Source organism: Syngnathus floridae, chromosome 2 (assembly GCF_059516105.1).
Source record: "Syngnathus floridae isolate MCC-2025c chromosome 2, RoL_Sflo_1.0, whole genome shotgun sequence".
NCBI lineage: Eukaryota > Metazoa > Chordata > Actinopteri > Syngnathiformes > Syngnathidae > Syngnathus > Syngnathus floridae.
In genome coordinates, this window is record NC_142414.1 from 7,237,501 (window position 1) to 7,256,580 (window position 19,080).

The 19,080-nt window shown below is 44.2% G+C and overlaps 1 protein-coding gene across 2 annotated transcripts in view; it reads right to left on the reverse strand.

The window, feature by feature from the left end:
- Nucleotides 1-19,080, reverse strand: part of hoxc13a (homeobox C13a) — a 40,921-nt gene that overhangs the window by 72 nt on the left and 21,769 nt on the right. Inside the window, exons 3-5 of one of the 2 annotated variants that reach the window (XM_088368545.1) lie at nt 16,672-16,737; nt 3,133-3,674; nt 1-932 (exon numbers count right to left, since the gene is read on the reverse strand). The exon at nt 1-932 is cut by the window's left edge and continues 72 nt beyond it. In XM_088368545.1, the coding sequence (XP_088224671.1) occupies nt 676-932; nt 3,133-3,674; nt 16,672-16,679 (807 nt within the window). In that variant the 5' untranslated portion in view covers nt 16,680-16,737 and the 3' untranslated portion in view covers nt 1-675. Of the gene's footprint in view, nt 933-3,132; nt 3,914-16,671; nt 16,738-19,080 lie in introns of those variants that run through there. The other variant, XM_088368544.1, reaches the window with a different exon arrangement.

Sequence of the window (19,080 nt, forward strand, 5' to 3'; positions counted from 1 at the left end):
CATGAGCCATAATATGAATTTAAATAAAATAAAAAGGCATTGCACTACACAAGGAAACAATATCGCAGCGCTTAGAAGAACATACGAAGAGGATCATCGCTTTTCAATTCAGCGGGAATTAGAAAAGAACGCGTGTCACCCAAAGTACACCGCTTTTCTTTTCTGAACTTTTTTTTTTTACGTCGTTGAGGATGTTCGAGTCTTTTGGGTGAAACCTGACATTCAGTCACAAACATTCCTGTTTGTAGGGCGACAGATATATAAAATAAAAATAAAAAAAAGAAACAACAACGACCAAAACAAAAAGAACAAAAAAGAAAGTAAGCCACCATCAGTCATGTTTTTTGCGGTCCTTTTCTGATTTGGTTTGGAGAGAAAAGGAAACAAGAAAATAATAATAATAACAATAATAATAATAATCATTAAAATGAATCACGCAATATCATGACTTTAGATATCGTTTTAAATATTATATATTTATATATGTACAGTCATATAAAACAAATATGGAGTCCGTGTTCCGCATTTTCACAGTTTTGAGAGACTTGCTCGGCTCTCAAATGAAATCGGTCGGGCGGGCCGTGCGTTGTTTTGACGGAGATGCAAGTTCAATTAAAAGCAGCCGAGATGATGGTTGCTCTCGACCTTCTTTCCGGCGAGGGAACCGCGAGCTCGTCAAGTGGCGTGCAGGTGATTGCTCTTGGATTTGCTGACGAATTTCTTCTCCTTGACCCGCCGGTTCTGGAACCAGATGGTGACTTGGCGCTCCGAAAGGTTGGTGGCGGCCGAGATGCGTCTCCTCTTGTCTTTGGTAATGAACTTGCTAGCCGCGTACTCTTTCTCCAGCTCCTTCAACTGCACCTTGGTGTAAGGCACGCGCTTCTTGCGCCCGCGCCGGTAACTGCTCACCTCGGGCGGCAACGGCACCACATCTACGCAAAAAGGAGACGAGGACAAGGTCAAACGCGCATCCATAAAGACGCGCAAATGTCACCTGCATGCCGGATTGCCGGTGGTCACCCTGCCCGCGCCGACGGCGACAATGTTTACGCGCAGCGAGCCGCTTCTGCGCCCATAAAAGGCGTTAACGCTGCATGCAACGCGGCGGAATGAAAAAACACCGCACACAATATATATTTTTTTATTTATCTATCTATCTATCTATCTATCTATCTATCTATCTATCTATCTATCTATCTATCTATCTATCTATCTATCTATCTATCCACGCATCCTTCGTGAGTGTATGACGTAATCATTGCGTGTCTGCAAGTGTGTGTTTATGTAGATGAGCACATTGTGGGCATAGGAATGCTTTTGCTGTAGAAATAGTGGCTGCATTTCAATGAATTACATTGAAATCAAATATGGGAGACCACCACAAACACGTGAGTGTGCATGGGCAGTGTCTCATGTCGAGCTTCAGTGTGAAGCATCACACAACTTGGCCATCACGTGTTACATTCCAGTCTTTGCTAACTTTTAATTTTCTTTTTACCCTTTTGTTCATCGTTAGAATTTACCATAAAAACATAAAGTCGGTTAGGCATAAAATGTGTGTGTGTGCGCGTGCGTGGAAGGGTTATTGAGGATTATTTCTGTCTCAACTGAAAATAAGATGTTTGAATCTATCTGTATGTAAGTATCTATCCATCCTTCATATAGGCGGTGCAATTCCGCCTATGCTGCACGTCAATATGGAACCTGCTGAGCTAAACCATAAAGCAGTGGCATGTGATTTGCGCACAGAGGTGTCCCAAGGAATTGTGGGTAATCGTGTCAAGCCCAAACAATAGTGGTGGAGGCAGGAAGAGCCTTGACGGCAACACTGCATTGACGTTGCAGGGGCCATTTGTGAGAATGCAAAAGTCACTTTAGTGCTCCACACTCAAGCAAGTGTGTTATGTTCCTTTGGAATGAATGTTAAAATCCACCCAAGTGGAGCAAATAAATAAAATAAAAAAAATAATAAAAAATATATATAAGTTGAGAAATAAGAAAGAAAGAAAGAAAGAAAGAAAAGATGATTTGGCCGAAATTGTAAAACGGTATGCGTTTGGTGCTGCGTAATATTGTCGCTACAGATGGTGGGCAACGACTGAGCTGATCTTCTTAGGTGCCCGCAAGGCTGCCATGGCAAATAGTCTTCAAACAACACAGTCCATGTAGTCCATGCCTGGAGTAGGGCGTGTGTGTACTTTTTTTCCCCCTTTTTGTGCCTCTTTTTCCATAATGCTACATGCATAGCAAGTTGTGTTCAAGTGGAAGAGTCTCCACATGAAGAAGCAACACAGTAAACACCTTGGAGGACAGCTTAGAAGCTGTGTAAGTGAATTTAACACACGGCAAAATCATGCTTTAAAATAAGACAAGGTTTCCAGGGAGCAATTTTTGTGCGTAACGCGATACTGAAGCTTGTGCGTAGTTGTGTGTGTGCGCGCGTGTGTGCGCGCGCGCGCGTGGGTGTGTGTGCGTGACACAAGTGGGTCCTGATATATGCAAGACATCACACAGGGCGTTGAGGTTTATTGGCAGAGTCCAAACAAGCTAAGTGACTATCTTGTCATAAAGGGGGCAAAGGTTTGCCCTGCTCTGGCTTCTCCTGCGTGACTGAAACTCAACTTGTGCATGTTCATCCATCACAGGAACTGAAGAAGCTCGCTTTCTGCACTTCAGGCCATGAAGTGCACTGTAACTCTTTTTTTTTTTTTTTTTTTTTTCCCACCTTCTCATTTTCTGAGGGCCCGCGTGGGGTTTGCTGCATGTCAAGTTGAAGGGCAAGGCAGCCTTAAAATAGCAAAGTCCACCTCGCGAGAACAAAATAAAGAACGAAACGGACCTCGGGACGTGTGTGTTTGTCGAGCACTTTCGGGGCACCCCACAGTGTGTTTTACCGAATTTGCCAGTGGAGCGCAGTCGCGTGTAAAACGAACGCAAAGAAAAATATCCGAGCGTAAACAACGTGGCCGGCCGCAGGTTTCTAATAGCCGCGAGGACTTTGTCTGTCGCACACAAAAACGGGGGAAGATGCATGCACGGCACCGAGGGGGGGAGGGAAAGAAAAGAAAAGGAACGGAGAGAAAAGGAGGGGGGAGAAAAGGGAAAAAAGAAAGGTCATGCACCGTGATTTACCTGGGAAGGGCGACTTCCATAGATGAGCCGACTGCGTCTGGTCCTTGGAGCAGTACACCTGCCCATCCCAGCCGTTGGAGAGAGCCCAGTGCTGGTAGCCCTCCACGGGAATGAGCGCGTCGTGTCGCGGCTCGGGATGGCCGCTGATGCCGGGCACCACCGACACGTCCAGATAGCCCGGCACGGCCTGGTAGGAGCCGGCGAAGCTGGGATAGAAGGCAAACTCTTTGGGCCGGCTCGAGAGCTCGTCGCTGGGCAGCGCCGTGCTGGGCTCGGCGTATTTGTCCGCGGGGTGGTACGAGCACGGCTTCTGCTGCAAGTTGACGTTGTGCGCGTGGGACAGCCGGCAGCCGTAGTAGGGGCCCCCGAACGGGTAGCCGTAGCCGAGCGAGGCGCCCGACGTAGACTGTGGGGCGGGACACTGGCGAGCGGCGTCCGGCGAGGAGATATCCGAGTAGACGGAGCCCTGGTGTGGGTGGTGGTGGTGGCCGCCGCCGATGGTGCCGGAGTGGCGTCCCAGGGCGGGGTGCGACATCAGGTCCCTGCAGTGGGTCGCGGGGCAATTGCCGCTCAGTGCCTCCATTGTTTGGCTCTTATTCGGCCCGCTTTCATTCGGACTCTTATCATACACGTACATCAAGGTGTCCGCCCAGCGTGGATGCACAAGCAGCGAAGTCGTCATATCAGGGGCTGCCGATGCTTTTTAAAAGTCGACTTCTCCAAGACGGACACCTCATTTCCAACTACATTTTTACACCCGGCGCATGCGCACACGGGTGCCCCTCGCGCGTCCACTTCATTAAGGATGTGGCACGTGATACGCTAACAGGTCCTGAGCTCCGCGCACACAGCCACAGTCGATCCAGCGAGCCAGCCAGCCAGCGAGCCCTTTAAAGAGAGCCACTGGCTCGCATGTCAGCGCTTCTCCTGCTTGCCACGCCGCGCTGCCATTGGCTCCCGGCGGCCAGCCTCACTCCCTTAAAGGGAAGTTTGCGCACTGGGGCGATAGAGGCAAATGAAAACAATCTGTGCTTTTTAGCCGGCTTCCAAGCGCCACCAAAGGCCACAAGAGGAAAAAAGCAGCAAACGCAACACAGCTAGTTGCTATACTCACATCTACCGTGATTTTTATTCTCTTCCCCACCACCTGCCTTACGCCTCCATGCAAGTGCCTTTTCCCAACTGTTGCTTTCAGTAAAGAAAATTACAAGGATCCATCTTGCTACGTCCAAACACGCGCGCGACTCACACTCGATCACGTCGTCTTCCCAAAGCCCGAACACGCCCGTTACATGCCGCCGCAGCAGAATAAATAGCTATATGGGTCACACATTGAGCATTCCGAAGCTGTTCCCTCGCGGAGGTGCCTAACAGGGCACTTACCTGTTGAATTGAAAAATGCGTCCGGGCCAGGGACCCGTTCATCCCCGTACAAATCTTGGAAAAGTCTTTCAAGGTGCGCAACTCGAGCTACTTTTCATTCAAAAGGGCTCTATAAGCAAACACACCCATTTGAAAAACCCAAACATTAAATGATGCTTTTAAAGTGCATACATGCGTACAATAAATCATCCAAGAAAATATTGTTAAAGCAATTATTGCTAATATTATTATTAGAATTTTACGTCTCAACATTCCCATAGAGACGAGTGTCCCCCAACTAAATTAAGACCCCCCCCAAAAATATTCAATATAAAGACACCAGCATGGCAAAATAGCAAAAACAATCAAACATACCAACAGCAACAAAAAAACTACATTATTAACGATTCTTAGAGAAATAGTCCTGTGTGTGGTGCAGCTAAATGCCTCAGCGAAGTTTTTCTATATTCTATAGGTAAATGGCACCCAGTGTTTATATATGTGTACATATATAGTATAAAATACATATAACAGTGTTTATATATATATGTATAGATGTGTATATGTGTGTATATCTAAATATATATATATATTTATAAAGATATATATAAAAATGCATATAATATATATATAACAGTGTTTATATATGTGTGAAAAACGTGGGTGTATATATACTATACGAAATATAATAGTATTTATATATACACATGTACGTATGTGAAATGCGCTATATGTAAAGTTGTATTACATAAATACACACACTGCAATTCAATATGAAATGTATAATATATAATATTTATATATAATATATAATATGTATATAATATATACACATATATACGCGCACACACACACAGACGCACGAACACACACACCACACACACACGCATACACACACACACAGGCACACACACATATGAGTCTTTAGTGTGCCTTTCCGCAAGTCGAAAAGAGACATTTAAAGGAGACGATTAGACGACTTTTGTTTGTGTGCGGGATCTTTTGGGGACGGTCTGCATTTTGACTGCAGTAATATTCAAGCGCATGAGGCTGCAGTGAGAAGCGTGACAACAGTCTCTGCCGACGCTTCAGGCCCACTGACAAATAAGAACAAGGAAAGGACTGTGTCTTTAATTAGACGCCATGCTGAAAACGCACAAGTTATTTGACAAGATACTTTTATGCTTCATTCCGCTGCCGTGCACACAGCAGTCAAGCTAGAAAATGCGCCCCTGATACCCTGTCAGTGTTTTGCTTTGGAAAGATTTGCGCATTCATATCGAGCTGCGTTTTTAGAGGTAAAACTGCATAGTCGAGGGCAGAGTCCGGTCTGCATCAAGAGGACTTTTTTTTCTAGTGCTCGTAGCTGACAACTAACAAACATACAAGCCATGAAGCAGCGAGAGCGGTAAAGAGCGTCTTTGCATGGTTGATCAACAATTTTTTCCTGAGTTGTCCTGGGAAATGTACGTGGCCGTCTTGTGCGCGTGCACGCCACTAAGGAAGCAGAGCCCCTCTGTCCTTTTGAGGAGAGGGACTAAAGCTCTTTTGTCTTAAGAAAAAAAAAACACAAGCACGAAGGGCGCATAGGCGGCAGCTGCACGGAAGTCCAAGGTCAAGGTAAAAAACGCAGACAAACAGGGTCGTAATCGGAGTCTAGACGGACAAGAATGAACTTCACACTCTGCAAACGAGTTGCTCTTTACAGGCGCTTTCTGTTTGAAGGAAAGCAACTGCACGTGATCCCGTCTTGATCAGAAAAAGCGGAAAAAACGGAAAAAGAGGAAAAAGCCACTGCAAGTGCCGCCGCCGCAGGCGCAGCTCGATCATGGAAAGTTCGGCCAAGCAAACTCCAGCCTGAGTGTGGGGCTTCTCGTTTTAGCTGCAGGACGCTTTCCGATTTGGACAATTACACATTACGATCATAGTGGGTTGGCAAATCATAACGCTCAAGGGTAGAAAGAATATATATTTACATATATTTTAAAAAGAGCACATTAATGAGTTAGATAATCAAATATTGACACTATTCTAAACGTTGCTCGACACTTCAAACTAATTGTATCAATAATAAAGTTATTCTAATTTTTTTTTAAGGTAAAATCCAAAATGGCCAAAGCTAATAATGAAATAGCAACAAGTAATGGTGAATAATGTTTGCAAGGCTTTCGGTAAGATAAATAGTTAATATATTTAACCACAGACTTAAAAATCTCTTTTTACGACGCCGATAATTTCGCATTGACGTCCCGCAACATAAACACTTCAAGATGAACTTAAATTATTTTCCAATTTATAGAGAAGTTTCCCCAAAGTTGTACTATTGATTTAATTTGGACTCTTTGGAGCTTCTATAAAGTTGGGACGTTTTGTCGTTATTGCAATTCGTCACTGGGCAACAATTCCAATCTTATCACAACACTATTTAGTCCGGTGCAAGAAATATTGATATTATTCGCTGCGCGTGTTGATGAAAAAAAAAAAACGTTGAATGCAAGCATGGAGTGAGCAAAGCAAAATATTCTGCTCGCTTTTCATTTTTAAAGCAAATGTTTTTTTCATTAGGACAACAAGGAAGTGCGCAAGTTAATTGTTGCGGATAATATTTGGGAAGTCGGGCTGCGTCGATTTGACGGAGCGAAGTGGCTTGCCAAAACATGCGTGCATGCATTGCGTCAGCGCCTTCCTTCCGTTCAGCCTCAAGTGGCAACTCGGACTCTAGTCTAATTGTCAAACAAACTTGATGCGTCCTTGCGGATCCGCATGTGGCGGCTGAGGTGGAGGTGCGTGCATGCTCACATGCGCCGCCGTGTCCCGGGGAGGGGAGTGCCACCGTGCCCACTCTCGGGCGGGCTCTGCCCTGCTTGACCAAGCCAAGCCAGGCCTATACCTGCGGCTTCCGCTATGCCGGAAAGTAAGATGGCGGCATGCGGAACACATTCAAGTCTAGCAAAATACTCCGCGCCAGGCTGCAAGAAATTCCCCAAAGAGGAGGACTCGGTTCGAGTGGGGAACCGAGGTTGCATGTGCACACATCCAACAGCAATCAGGTTTGGAGTGGCATCAGAACAGAGGCCGCCCCGCGCCAGCGTCAGGAAATGTGCCGGCGACTGTTAGTTTTGCCCTCCAGCGCGCACAGCACTCAACTTCTCGATGCCCTTTCAGGAAGAATGCTGTAAATGCGCACACGGTGAAATGATTGCAGTCCGTCCGGTCTTGTCGTGAATGAACCATGCAACGAGCATAAATGCCTGCATGCAGTGACTAAATTCATTTTACTGGAATTCAAGGCGAGTGCGCAACCGGTAAGTCAGATCAGTGTGAGTCAGCATTGCTGGAGGGATGATGTGCGTGTGTGTCTCGCTTTCCTCACCTCACCTCACTGCACTGAATTCAACAACAAAGTAAGTTTCTCGTCCTTTTGATCGGACACATTAGGCACATCTGCAATCGTTCGCCGTTCCAAAATGCGAGAGAGGAAACATTTCCAAACATCAGAACTTAAATCAGCACCATGCATGTAAGTTCCACATATTTATTGCCTGGCGCGTTCTGAATATTTTGGTGGACGTGGAAGTCATATGAGTCGCAATATTTGTGTTGTTATAACAAAAGGGTGATTTATGTCAAAATGAAGCCTTATTGTCTTGACGGGACCCCCACCCCACCCCAATCGCATTAAATTGTGCAGGTGTACCCTTAAAACTGTTGGTTTAAAATTTGGACCGACCCAGGAAGTTGAGTCAATTTCACTCAACATCTTGTTTTGTTTTGCAAAAAAAACCAACCTAATTTGCTGGCTTGATTTGAACAAAAAAATGGGCTGTTTTGTGCAAAATACTCCAGGAAGTGGGGTCAAATTGACCACGTGCCTGGGTCGGTCTAATTTCTTAAATAAATTGAGTTGCATTTCACCCACTATTTTCAAGGGTGCAATATTGTGACGCATAAGTGCTGTGTGTGCGTGTGCGCGCATGTGTGTGTGCGTGTTTGTGTTTACACACACACACTATATTTTTAAAGCGCAAGAGCGAGTGAAAATCTTTCCAAGCTGTTCTTTATCGTGGAATAAAAATATATCACCCCAAGTATAGCGTCCAATTTGGCTGCTTGGCACTTTTTGATTGCGTTCAAAATGACAAAGGTTGGTAAAGCCAAAGGTATGGCATGTACAGAAATGCTAAAGTCGATTAGAAATAAAAACGTAAATAAGGTCCAGAGGACGTGTAAACACAAATTTAAAGCAAATAGTTAGTGCGTTCTTTTTTAATTCGCCCCCCTCCCTCCCAACACGCATTGATTGTCAAATTCCTGTCACATTCCTCATCCTTTGCACAAGAATTTTCACACGCCACACCACAGCGCAAAGTGCCTCAACTAAAGCGCACATCCAAGTTACGCAAAGTTGGTAAAGACTCGCGTGAACATCAGCCCGAATATTCGTCAATAAATAAGGCCTCCCAGGCATCCATCGCAGTGGGTTAGCGCGCGTGATCGTGCGCGTGCAGGAAGAGGGTGGCACTGGCGCATGCCAATCTCAGCAAAATATTTTTAGAGCTGGAAAAATATTTCAAACGGGCCACGCGTGTGTTTGTTTCTCATTCGAAATAAATGGGTTGGATGCTTATGCGGCTTTTGTGTCGTGCAAGCGAGAGCTTTGGTTTCCGATTGCTCCAACTCCAGCCTGAGTGAGCTGCGACGGAGAGTGCGAGATGCCCACAGGTACAACATGTATACGGAAGAAGAAGGCGCAAACAATTTTAGGGATAATACTAGAAGAAATTGGACGTTATAAGAAATTGTATTTGAGAGCGCGCGCGCGTGTGTGTGTTAGCATAAACGGAAGACTGGACAGAAATATTTACACGTCCACCCATCCATTTCTTCCGCAACTTTTTAAATATTCAATGCGGCTTAAATTCGGTGAGACAGTCGACAGAGATTGCAAGTTGAGTGCTCCAAAAAGCGACACGCACATTAGCATCATTTGAGGAGAGAAAAGAAAAGGTTTCAAAATCATCATTCGCAAAAGGTAGCAATTTCCTGGTTTGGCTTGACTTTACCGGAAAGCAATTGACTTAAATGCATTTATTTAGTTTGCGTATCTTTGTCCACACACACACCCACACACACGTTTAAGAAACAAATACGAAATACATCTGGCCCACTTTCCGTTTGATAGCGCAGTGAGACAAACGTCGGCTGCAGTAGTTTTCAGCATACTTTTCGAATATTTTGCCAGTGCATATTCCTCAGCTCAACTGCATTTTGCTCAAGTTAAAAAAAGAAACACTATCAGGCCAATCAGCTCTTCTGCATCAGCATTTCGCAACGTCCTTGTATGGCCAATGTTGTGACGTCGCATTTGGGGCATGAGGAAGAAACGAGAAGTCTTTTTTTCATCATCCCTATCACGAACTTGGAGAACACATGCAGTCACCCGAATTCGCCAATTTTGTGCACAAATAAATTGTATCCGTGATTGATTTGAAGACGCGAGCAAGCTAAGATGCCTTCGTCCTAATTCTATTTCTTGAGCAAGACGTCAAGTTGCGTATGCGTGCAGTGCACCGCACCAGAAAGCATGTGAATGAATGACTAACATGGCGGCCGCATGCAGCGAGGTGCAGCAAATAAATCCTGCGGGGACGACGCGTCTCGTCGGAAGTCCAAGTTCAAGTTAAGAGAGGCGGCGGTGGCTCCTTGCGGACAAAAGACACACACGTTCGTCGTCAATCATCTCGGCCTGCCCTGAGTGCGTGCGTGCGTGTGCGTGCATGCGCGCCCCCAAACGGCTCAAGGCGCCCGCCTGAGTGACAAAAGGATCCCAATGCTTCGCTGTGACCAGTGAGCCTAAACTTGCCTGGCCAGGCTTTCCATCCCCTACAGATATTTTCCAAATCTTTCCTCGTAATTTAAATTTCACGACTGTGTGATAAGCATTTGATGTGGTCGCCCTTAAAAAGGATGCACAGATTTTAAAACCCCAATTTGGGTTCAGATTAGACAACCGTTTTACACAAACAACACATTTTCTTACAAAACATTTATTTATGTATCTATTTATTTATTTGTTTATGCAAAACAACCCAAAGTTGGGTCGAAATGGAACTAACTCCCTGGGTCAGTCCATTTTTTTTAAACCCGGCAGTAGTTTTAATGTTTGCGCGTGTACACATCGCATGCGGGCAACTCAGAGCTTTTGAAAGATGAGGCGAAAAAAAAAAAAAAAAGTAACGGATTCACTGGTCACTAGATTAGGTACACACGCACGACCTAATGTGGATGCAAAAACTGCCTCAAAAGGAACAAAAATTAGGTTTTGCCATTTTTGCGCACAGTATGGAGAACGTCATGGCCGACATTTTTATTTTTAATGGGCAACCATGTTATGTGTGAGCGCAGGGCACCGTTCCAACTATGTTTGTCGCTCCTTTCGTGTATTAGCCTATACTTCCAAACAAAATACGCGCAATCAAACACTCAAATAAAAACTTGGGTTGCATTAACAGCCCTCAAAACGTTACACCTTCCAATACAGGCAGATTTTGGACATTTCCAAACAGGGCAAAATACACGTCCGTATCAAATATACAGAATACGACGAGAGCACGTAGAAAAATGGGCAACTTCACAGACGCCTCTAAAAGCCTCCTTTGGATTGATCATGAGGCTTTATTTTTTTGTTTGTTATGTTTCGAAATATCCCGAGGACACGTCACGGTCTAAGCTATTAGTTAGACACTCCAAATAGACGCGCCATTTATGCGTCAAATCAATGCCAGGAAATAAGGAATAAAGGAGAGAGAGAGAGAGAGAGAGAGAGAGAGAGAGAGAGAGAGAGAGAGAGAGAGAGAGAGAGAGAGAGAGAGAGAGAGAGAGAGAGAGAGAGAGAGAGAGAGAGAGAGAGAGAAGGCCTGACTCGGCGAACCGAACCAAGAGCTAGCAAGCTAGCTTTGGGCCAGCTGGTTCGGCCGAGTCTGTTTGGCTTTTTTTGTGCCTGCATGGCTGCTCGCGTGCGCTCATCAGGTGCGAATATGATCAAGCAGAATTTATTGAGTATGGACTCGATCATTAAGGGCGGAGTTATTCACATCTGGAGCGTTGCGCTGTTGAATTTTGGGCCTGACTGGAGACAGATGTTCATTTATTCGCCTTTAATTGACACGGGAGGACAAGGTGGAAATTGCTTGCGAATGTCATCTGACAGCAGCGCGCGCGCATATTGTGTCCAGCAAGCTTGGAATAAAATGACCCACTTGAGCATGCGGCAAAGTGCAAACACAACTCGACTCAACACAAACAAGCAAACAACTATTTAATCTCTCCCTCAAGGTCACGTTTCCATTGGAAAATTTTACATTTATTAGAATGTGAGGAGAAGAAAGACAAGCGAGGGCAAAGCTACTTTAACTGGGGAAATTCTTTTGGGCTGCCCGACTTCAAATAGTCTTTCACAACACGGCCGCGCGCACTTTAAAGTGACTTTTTATTTCCAGGCTAGCAAAGCAATACGTAAGTGTTCATTTGCGCCCAAAAAGGTGGACTTTTTCTAAAGTACATCCAGACCACACGCCAAGTGGAAATGTTAAACGAAGACGCATGAGATCCACGTTTCCATCCATGTGGCCTCCCTCGCGTTTGAGTGTCAAATGAGGCAGACGCAGAGGCAGACAAAACAATTAGTGCAGCCTCATTAGTGCGGCGGCGGCGGTGGCGGCGCAGTACGGTGCGCACACATCAGCAATATGGCCAAGATGAAGTTCAAGTTCAAAGTCACCATGCACGGATGTGCCAAGTCGGGTGCAGGGCATCGGCCGGCGCTCCAAATGGCCAATATAGCGCAAAGAGCAAAAGAAAACAACTCCATCATCAGCTGTTCAATGTGGCAATGTGGGATTTCTATCGATTCCATTTTGTGTGACGCAAAAATAAATAGAACTGTTTACAAATCACGGAGAAAATAACCAAGAGGAAAAGTCCAAGAAAAACATATTGCATTGTTTAAACTTGCCAATGTCAACAGATGATGACTTCACAGCTCGGATATATAAATGCGCGTGTAAATATCAAGTTATTTCATAGCGGGATGTCATTCAAAGTTGCCCATGCTCGGTTAAGTGACATCTGGGTCGTTTTTGTGCTCCATTGGAGCAGCCAGGTGGCCTGCAACCTGCCTGCACGTCCGACACGTCCGACACGTCCGCGCAAATTAAGCTTTGTCCACGCCATGCGGCGCTTCTGCCATTTACCTGCTCCCACTTGATTTCCCGACAACAAAAATAACTAACAAACAAAACATAGTGCTGTTCGACTGGAAAGTTGTTATTCGTTCTGTATTTATTCGTTAACATTTCAAAAGTTGCATATAAACTGCGCAAAGTGTTCCGCCATTATTTTTATATCAACGAATTTTGTTTTTAACGTGTTGCTGTCTGCCGAATATCGAGACAATAATATTTTTGACGGGATGTTCTCCCCTGACTAATTGTAATTATATTTTTTTTTTTAATGAAGAAAAGCAAAAATACAATCCGCTACAGTATTAACGGACATATTCATCATAGCCGAACGATGCAGTAGAATGAAATCTTTGTTTAGAGGGCAGGAAAAGCTGACAAAGTCCCGATCCAGGTCACAATTCATGAAGGACGCGTGGAAAAAAAAAAGTGCGCAGGACGGAGAAAAGCTCGCCGTGCAAACTCAAAAAGAGGAGCTGGACATGTAAGATTCGTGCGTTACAAGCACCCAGCCTTAAAGAGAAATACCTTGAGCTGAAGAATTTTAATTTTATTATTGTTATTATTAATATTATTATCATTATGACATTGTTTTTAGTTGGCCCTTCTTTTATGTTCTCCCTCTGACAATATTCTTGCAATTTATTGTCATTTAAACATCTTTTTCTTCACTTATTCTTTCACCGACAATTTTTGGGGGGGGAGATTCTTCTGGCTGGCTGAGAAAAAAAAATCACGGCGCTTTGCACTCCCGAGTCTGTATTTTGCACTTCACGAGTTTGTATTTTGCACTCCACTTCTGTTTTTTTTTTTTTTTATAAAAATGACCCGCGATTGTGAAGAACATCATAAAGATAATATGAAGAAAACTAAATCCACACAGCAGTTTCAAATCAAAGAATTTGGGAAGGACGTCGAGAAAGGAAACATTATTAGATGCCGCACTTCAAGACACCTGCTTGATTAATTTCTTCTCTCTTTGTTTTATTTAACCTCAGAGCTATATTTTATTACTACACACATTATTCTTTTTTTAAATATACTTGCATTACAATCCAAGAAAAAAATAGATTTGTGCAATATAGGACAGGTCCAATGTTTGTGGCGTGTGTGTGCCGACAAAAAAAATAAATAAATACTTGCCCTCACGCACACGCGCACAAACACACACGCACAAGAGAGAGAAGCAAAGCTTATTTAATTATTTAATTATTTTGTAGATTAGCGCGACTGCAGCGCACGTTGCTCTTGTTGATTCAGGAATGTACAAAGAAGCCCTGTTGAGATTTTGGACGGCTTGACTGTACACATTTTGGGTTGCTCCAATCCCTTGTGCAAAATTGCTTATTAAGTCGATTTCATATTTTGGTATGCGAGTGTGTGTGTGTGTGTGTGTGTGTGCGCGTGTGTGTGTGGGTGTGTGTGCTGCAGCTGCAAGTTTGTCACTTCTTGCTTGTGCTGCCAGACTCCAATTCTCGGCCTTGACTTTGACTTTGGAATGTCCTTGAGCAAACCTCCTTGAAAGTGAGCGTTGTACTTATTTGAAAGGGTTGCAGTTTGAAAGAAGACGTGTGCTCAAATGAATGATTACGAAATTCAGTGTGTTGCTGATGAATAATTTAACAAGGAAAGAAAGAAATTAATATGAATACGCACTATTTAGTCTAAATAGTTTAGTCTAGTCTAAATATTCACTTTTAGAATAGGACTTTTTTTTTCCCCATGGGCTACTGCATGATGCTCATTGACATTTTTTCATTCAGCTCTTCAAACAAACTTGCTACTGTATGACAAATTATTTGTCTTTGCTCAACACACAATTAAATATGCCGCTTCTAAACTTACAGTTTTCCAAATTGCTGTAACATACAGCCAATATATGCATTTGGCTCATAGCAAATACATTTACGAACGTAAAACCGTAAGCACGAGTTAATTAGGTTCAAAGATGCAAGAAAAATAGTTTTCAATTCACTTTTACAATATTTGCAGGAAATCATCTTGAGGAAAGACAGGAGCGGTTTTGCTGCGAGCTGCCACCATGCAAATGTTAGCTCATAATTGGAAATATTCAGGCGCCCTAACACACACACACAAAAGTAACAAGACAAGTCATTAAAAAGTCAAGTAAACATGATAGCAAAGAGAGGCTGGAAATGCGCATGGCGAATTGGCTGAAAAGCAGCATGGCGGCATTGTGACGAGCGGCGGCGGCGGCGACATAGCGCAGCCGTAAGAAGTAAGCTCGCTGACGCTACGTAACGACGGCAGACAGACTGGAATGAGCCCCGAGGCAAATTGGCAAGAGGAAGATCAGGATTTTGCTCGCTGGGGGCCGACTGTGACGTTACTGGCACCTAGCGCTAATGTTTTGTTTGCTAGCAAGTAGCGCTGTAGCATGGGGTCAAGGTCAAACCAGATTGCATTTGGAACCTTTGTCCAATTAGCGGGAAATACGCATTGTTTGAATTATTTTGGACTCATATTGCGAGTCACTCAGCGCACATTTCAAAAGCAAGAAGATGGCGACGGATGGTGCGAATCATTCCGCCGATACAATGGCATCTAATTTATAAGCGGTGTACTCTCACCAATGCTTATTAGTCATGCTAGCACCTTGTTTACAACATAACACACGCCACCTGCTGTCCTGCGATTAAGAGACGTCACGCAAGGGAATTTTGCTTAGCCTGGCCACAGTTTAACGGCGCGGAGATGAAGATGATGTATGCCAACGCCGTGGCACTCCGTGTCCACGCCAGCCGCGTCGCCCGACTTAGCCCCGCTGACAAATAAAGTCACCGGGCTCTTCGGTGGGCGACTCGAATGTCATTTGAAGAAACTTGCCAGATTGACAACATCCGTGCGTGATCAAAAGGGAGCACGCAGTTCAATCAATGACCTCACGGCCGTGCCATCATTGAAACATTTTTTACGCCGATGCGGGAGACGTGGAAGGAAAGCGCCGGAGCGTATATCACGGGAAGACATTTTACGAGACTTATCACGACACTGCTGCGTGCGCAAATCTATGATCTTCCTTCTGCTCTATTATCATTCTGACTGAGTGGTCGACACCAAGTTGGAGTGATGTCGAAGCGCTTTAAACGAGCTACCCCCAAAAATGTACGGAGATGACTCTGTGGAAAGTTTTTCCTACCTTTCTGCACGTATATGCGGAAGGAAAATTGGAAATGTACGCTTATCGTGTTGGCTATAAGGAGAGCAGAGTGAGTCTCTGTCCAATTTTCTCGCTGTGGAGCATCCATGTTTTTTATGGGCGCATTTTGGAGCACACAGGCAGGCAGGCGGGCGGGCTGGCGCACAAGGACGCGGGCGTTCCCGCAGAATATGCAGGAGAGCAATACACACCGCTCAAGTGCTACACAAAGTCATCTGAGAGTAATGTGGCCATCAAGTGAGGGAGGAGGAAGGCCATAGCGTCACCGTCAAGCATTTCAAATTAAGCCGGCAAAGTATAATGCGCTCCACACCGACAACACCGCGACTACTAGGGTCGCGTGATCTTGAAAAAGTTCTTTTCTTCAATACTACCATGCCAATTCAACAAGTAATTGTTTTTCAAGGTCCTCTTCTTTTGAAAACAAACATAAACAATCTGGATTTGTCCGCCTATGCTTTGATCCCACCTGCGCCACAACTTAGACCCGCTTTCGGCCGCTCTCAAATGTAGTCTGCAACCAAATTGTCACATGCGCCAAAGGCCATATTTGCTAACACGCCTCCTTCAGAAGGCTTGCAGCAGCACAAAAATCAAGATTTGCCAAACGTACAGAGAAATATCGTCCTAAGTCTTTGAAGTGGCGTAAACATGAGTCGGTCGGTCAGATTCAATCAGATTCAAATTCAAACTATTCCAGCTTAATAACCAAACAAGTCCGTACGATGAAAAATAGTAAAACCAAATTGTACTCACCAGTTCATGGTGCCCCCTGCCTACTGCCTGAAGTCAGCCAGGAAAGGCTCCAGCACACCAAATTGGCTTTGGGAAATGGAAAAAAAAAATCATCAGTTTACCACATTTGATCAATGTTTTAAATAAACTCAATTGAAAAAGAATTTTTCTTCAGAAAAGGATCAGGAATCGACACAAGTGAGTCCCTTCTGTCTACATGAGCCGTTGCACCGTTGCTGTTCACATAGCCGCCGAGACTTATCTAAGGACTTGTCCGAAACGCTTGTACGGCCCAGTCACGTGAGCCGCCATTGTCGTCAACCCGAGGGGTTGCTGGCCGTCGCTGGACCTTAACGCCCCCTCAAACCATCTCATTTTCCTCGAGAAGTGAGTGCAAAAAAATATTAACAGCTAGAGACAAAATAGCAAATGTGAAAGGATGCAACGCTAGAAAATGTGAAAATCCAAACATGGTCCCTAAGCTGATTGGGCTGGATCACGCGTTCCTACCGATTATCGAGCAGGCGTTCCGTTGCGGAGAGCCACGTATTGTAAATAGCCACAGGCCGCTTTTCCTTTTCTGCACAATATCCAGATGTCCTCTTATGTCAGGCAAAGTGGACATGGCTTTTCTCGGGAACTTTTATTGAGTCTAGCTGCTCCTAATGATTAGGCGCAAAGTAGCGCAGATGCTTTTTTGTTGCTGTTGTTCAATGCTCAGTTTGATATTTCGCAATTTGCCAATTGATGCACAACCCATAAGAAAATGCAAACTTACACACTCTTTTCTGCAATTCATAGACGAATCATCAGCAATTTCTACCTTGGTTGGTCACGTTATCAAGATGACATTGTTGACTTAATGTCAAGGTGACCCGTTGTGGTTGCAGCTTTTACATTCTGAAAAAATTGCAAAATGTCGTATGTCGTCCACATCACGTTAGCTGGCGGCACTGCTGGGAATTTTACTTCGACGTCATGGCGAGGGAGGGAAAAAAAAATAGTTGCATATAAAAAGTTGCTAATAAAAGAGGAAACGGAAGGAGCACAAAGCTAGGCACGCAAGAGAGAAAGGGGGCCTGAGGCTTTTTAAATGACGAGTACAGCACTCCTACTACGAGGTGTTTCCCCCCGCTTGATATGTTGTGCCGCTGCGGTGACATTTGAGTAAATCAAACCCAAAAAAAATGGAAATATGTACAGAGGTTGACATTTAGAAATGTATTTTATATCCACAGTTAGTGCAGCACTAAAATATAATTTCGCGGATTGACACAGGAAAATATGAAAAGAAAAAATAGAAAGAATGAGATTGCTTGGTGTAAATTGAAGTATAGCTGAAGGTAGTTTTTCTTTGGGAGGATCAATAATGTCATGAATTACAAAATGTCACCACACGTGCAATTTTTTACAGCAAAATTATGCCTCAAAATAAAATCTGTGGCATCATAATCAATAATTCATTTTGCGCAGCTGCGCCTCATTAACATTCAGCCGCTGCGTTCCCTTGCCGGAGCGAATTCGATGAGAGCTGAGGTCAGGCCCCTTTCACCGTTTTGCTTTCGATAGCGTCTCACGTCTGCAGGCAAACAAAAAACAGACGGAATGTGACGGTGGCTTGACTTTGGCCTTTATTGGAAACGGCGTTGTGCAAATTTTATTGTAAATCAGTGCGAATAGCATCTCAGTATGCAACAGCGTGCTAAAAAAAGCGACACTCTAACCTCGTCAAAAAAAAAAGGAACTTTTTTTGTATTTGCTGTGCGGATAAGTTTCAAATAGCAGTGAAACGGCTGCAATGTGTGAACAGTGAAAGAAAATAAAAAAAGGCAAAAAATTTAGAATGGGTAATTCAAGAAAATATTTTACTGCTGGCGTTCCTTGCAAGGTCCTCCAACTTCAAGATAGACGCCAAAAATTGTTTGGGAGGAGACAACTTGCTTGCTTGTTGTCAACAATTTCTAGTTTCCAATTTCAATACGTGTTGGAGCTCTCCAGCCCAAATACAAAATGGAAACATTCGGCAAATGCTGAGAAAAAAAAATTCTTTGGACAGCTACGATAGTGAAAAATAAAAACATTGGTCATTGCCTGCATGTAAGTGGTTATTAAGTGTTCTTTGAGGGTAGCTTTTCCTCTGCTTATGTCAAGAATTTAGATTCTTCCTGTTCCTCCAAAGTGCGTCTTCCTCCCTTTGTTTGGCAAGGTATGGCTCGCTGGCTCGTTTTTCACTCTTAGAGGACAACCGTTGTCAATCTGCAAGCTGCTCTTATTTGATGAAATACGGCCAGAATTTTTCTCCCACCGGATGACTGACATGGAAACAACTATTTGTTTTGATGCTTACAGAAAACACATCCATAAATATTTTGAAATTTGGATCCTTGCTGTGTGTTTGCAGGATTGCGCCAAAAGTATTCAAGCCGCCTT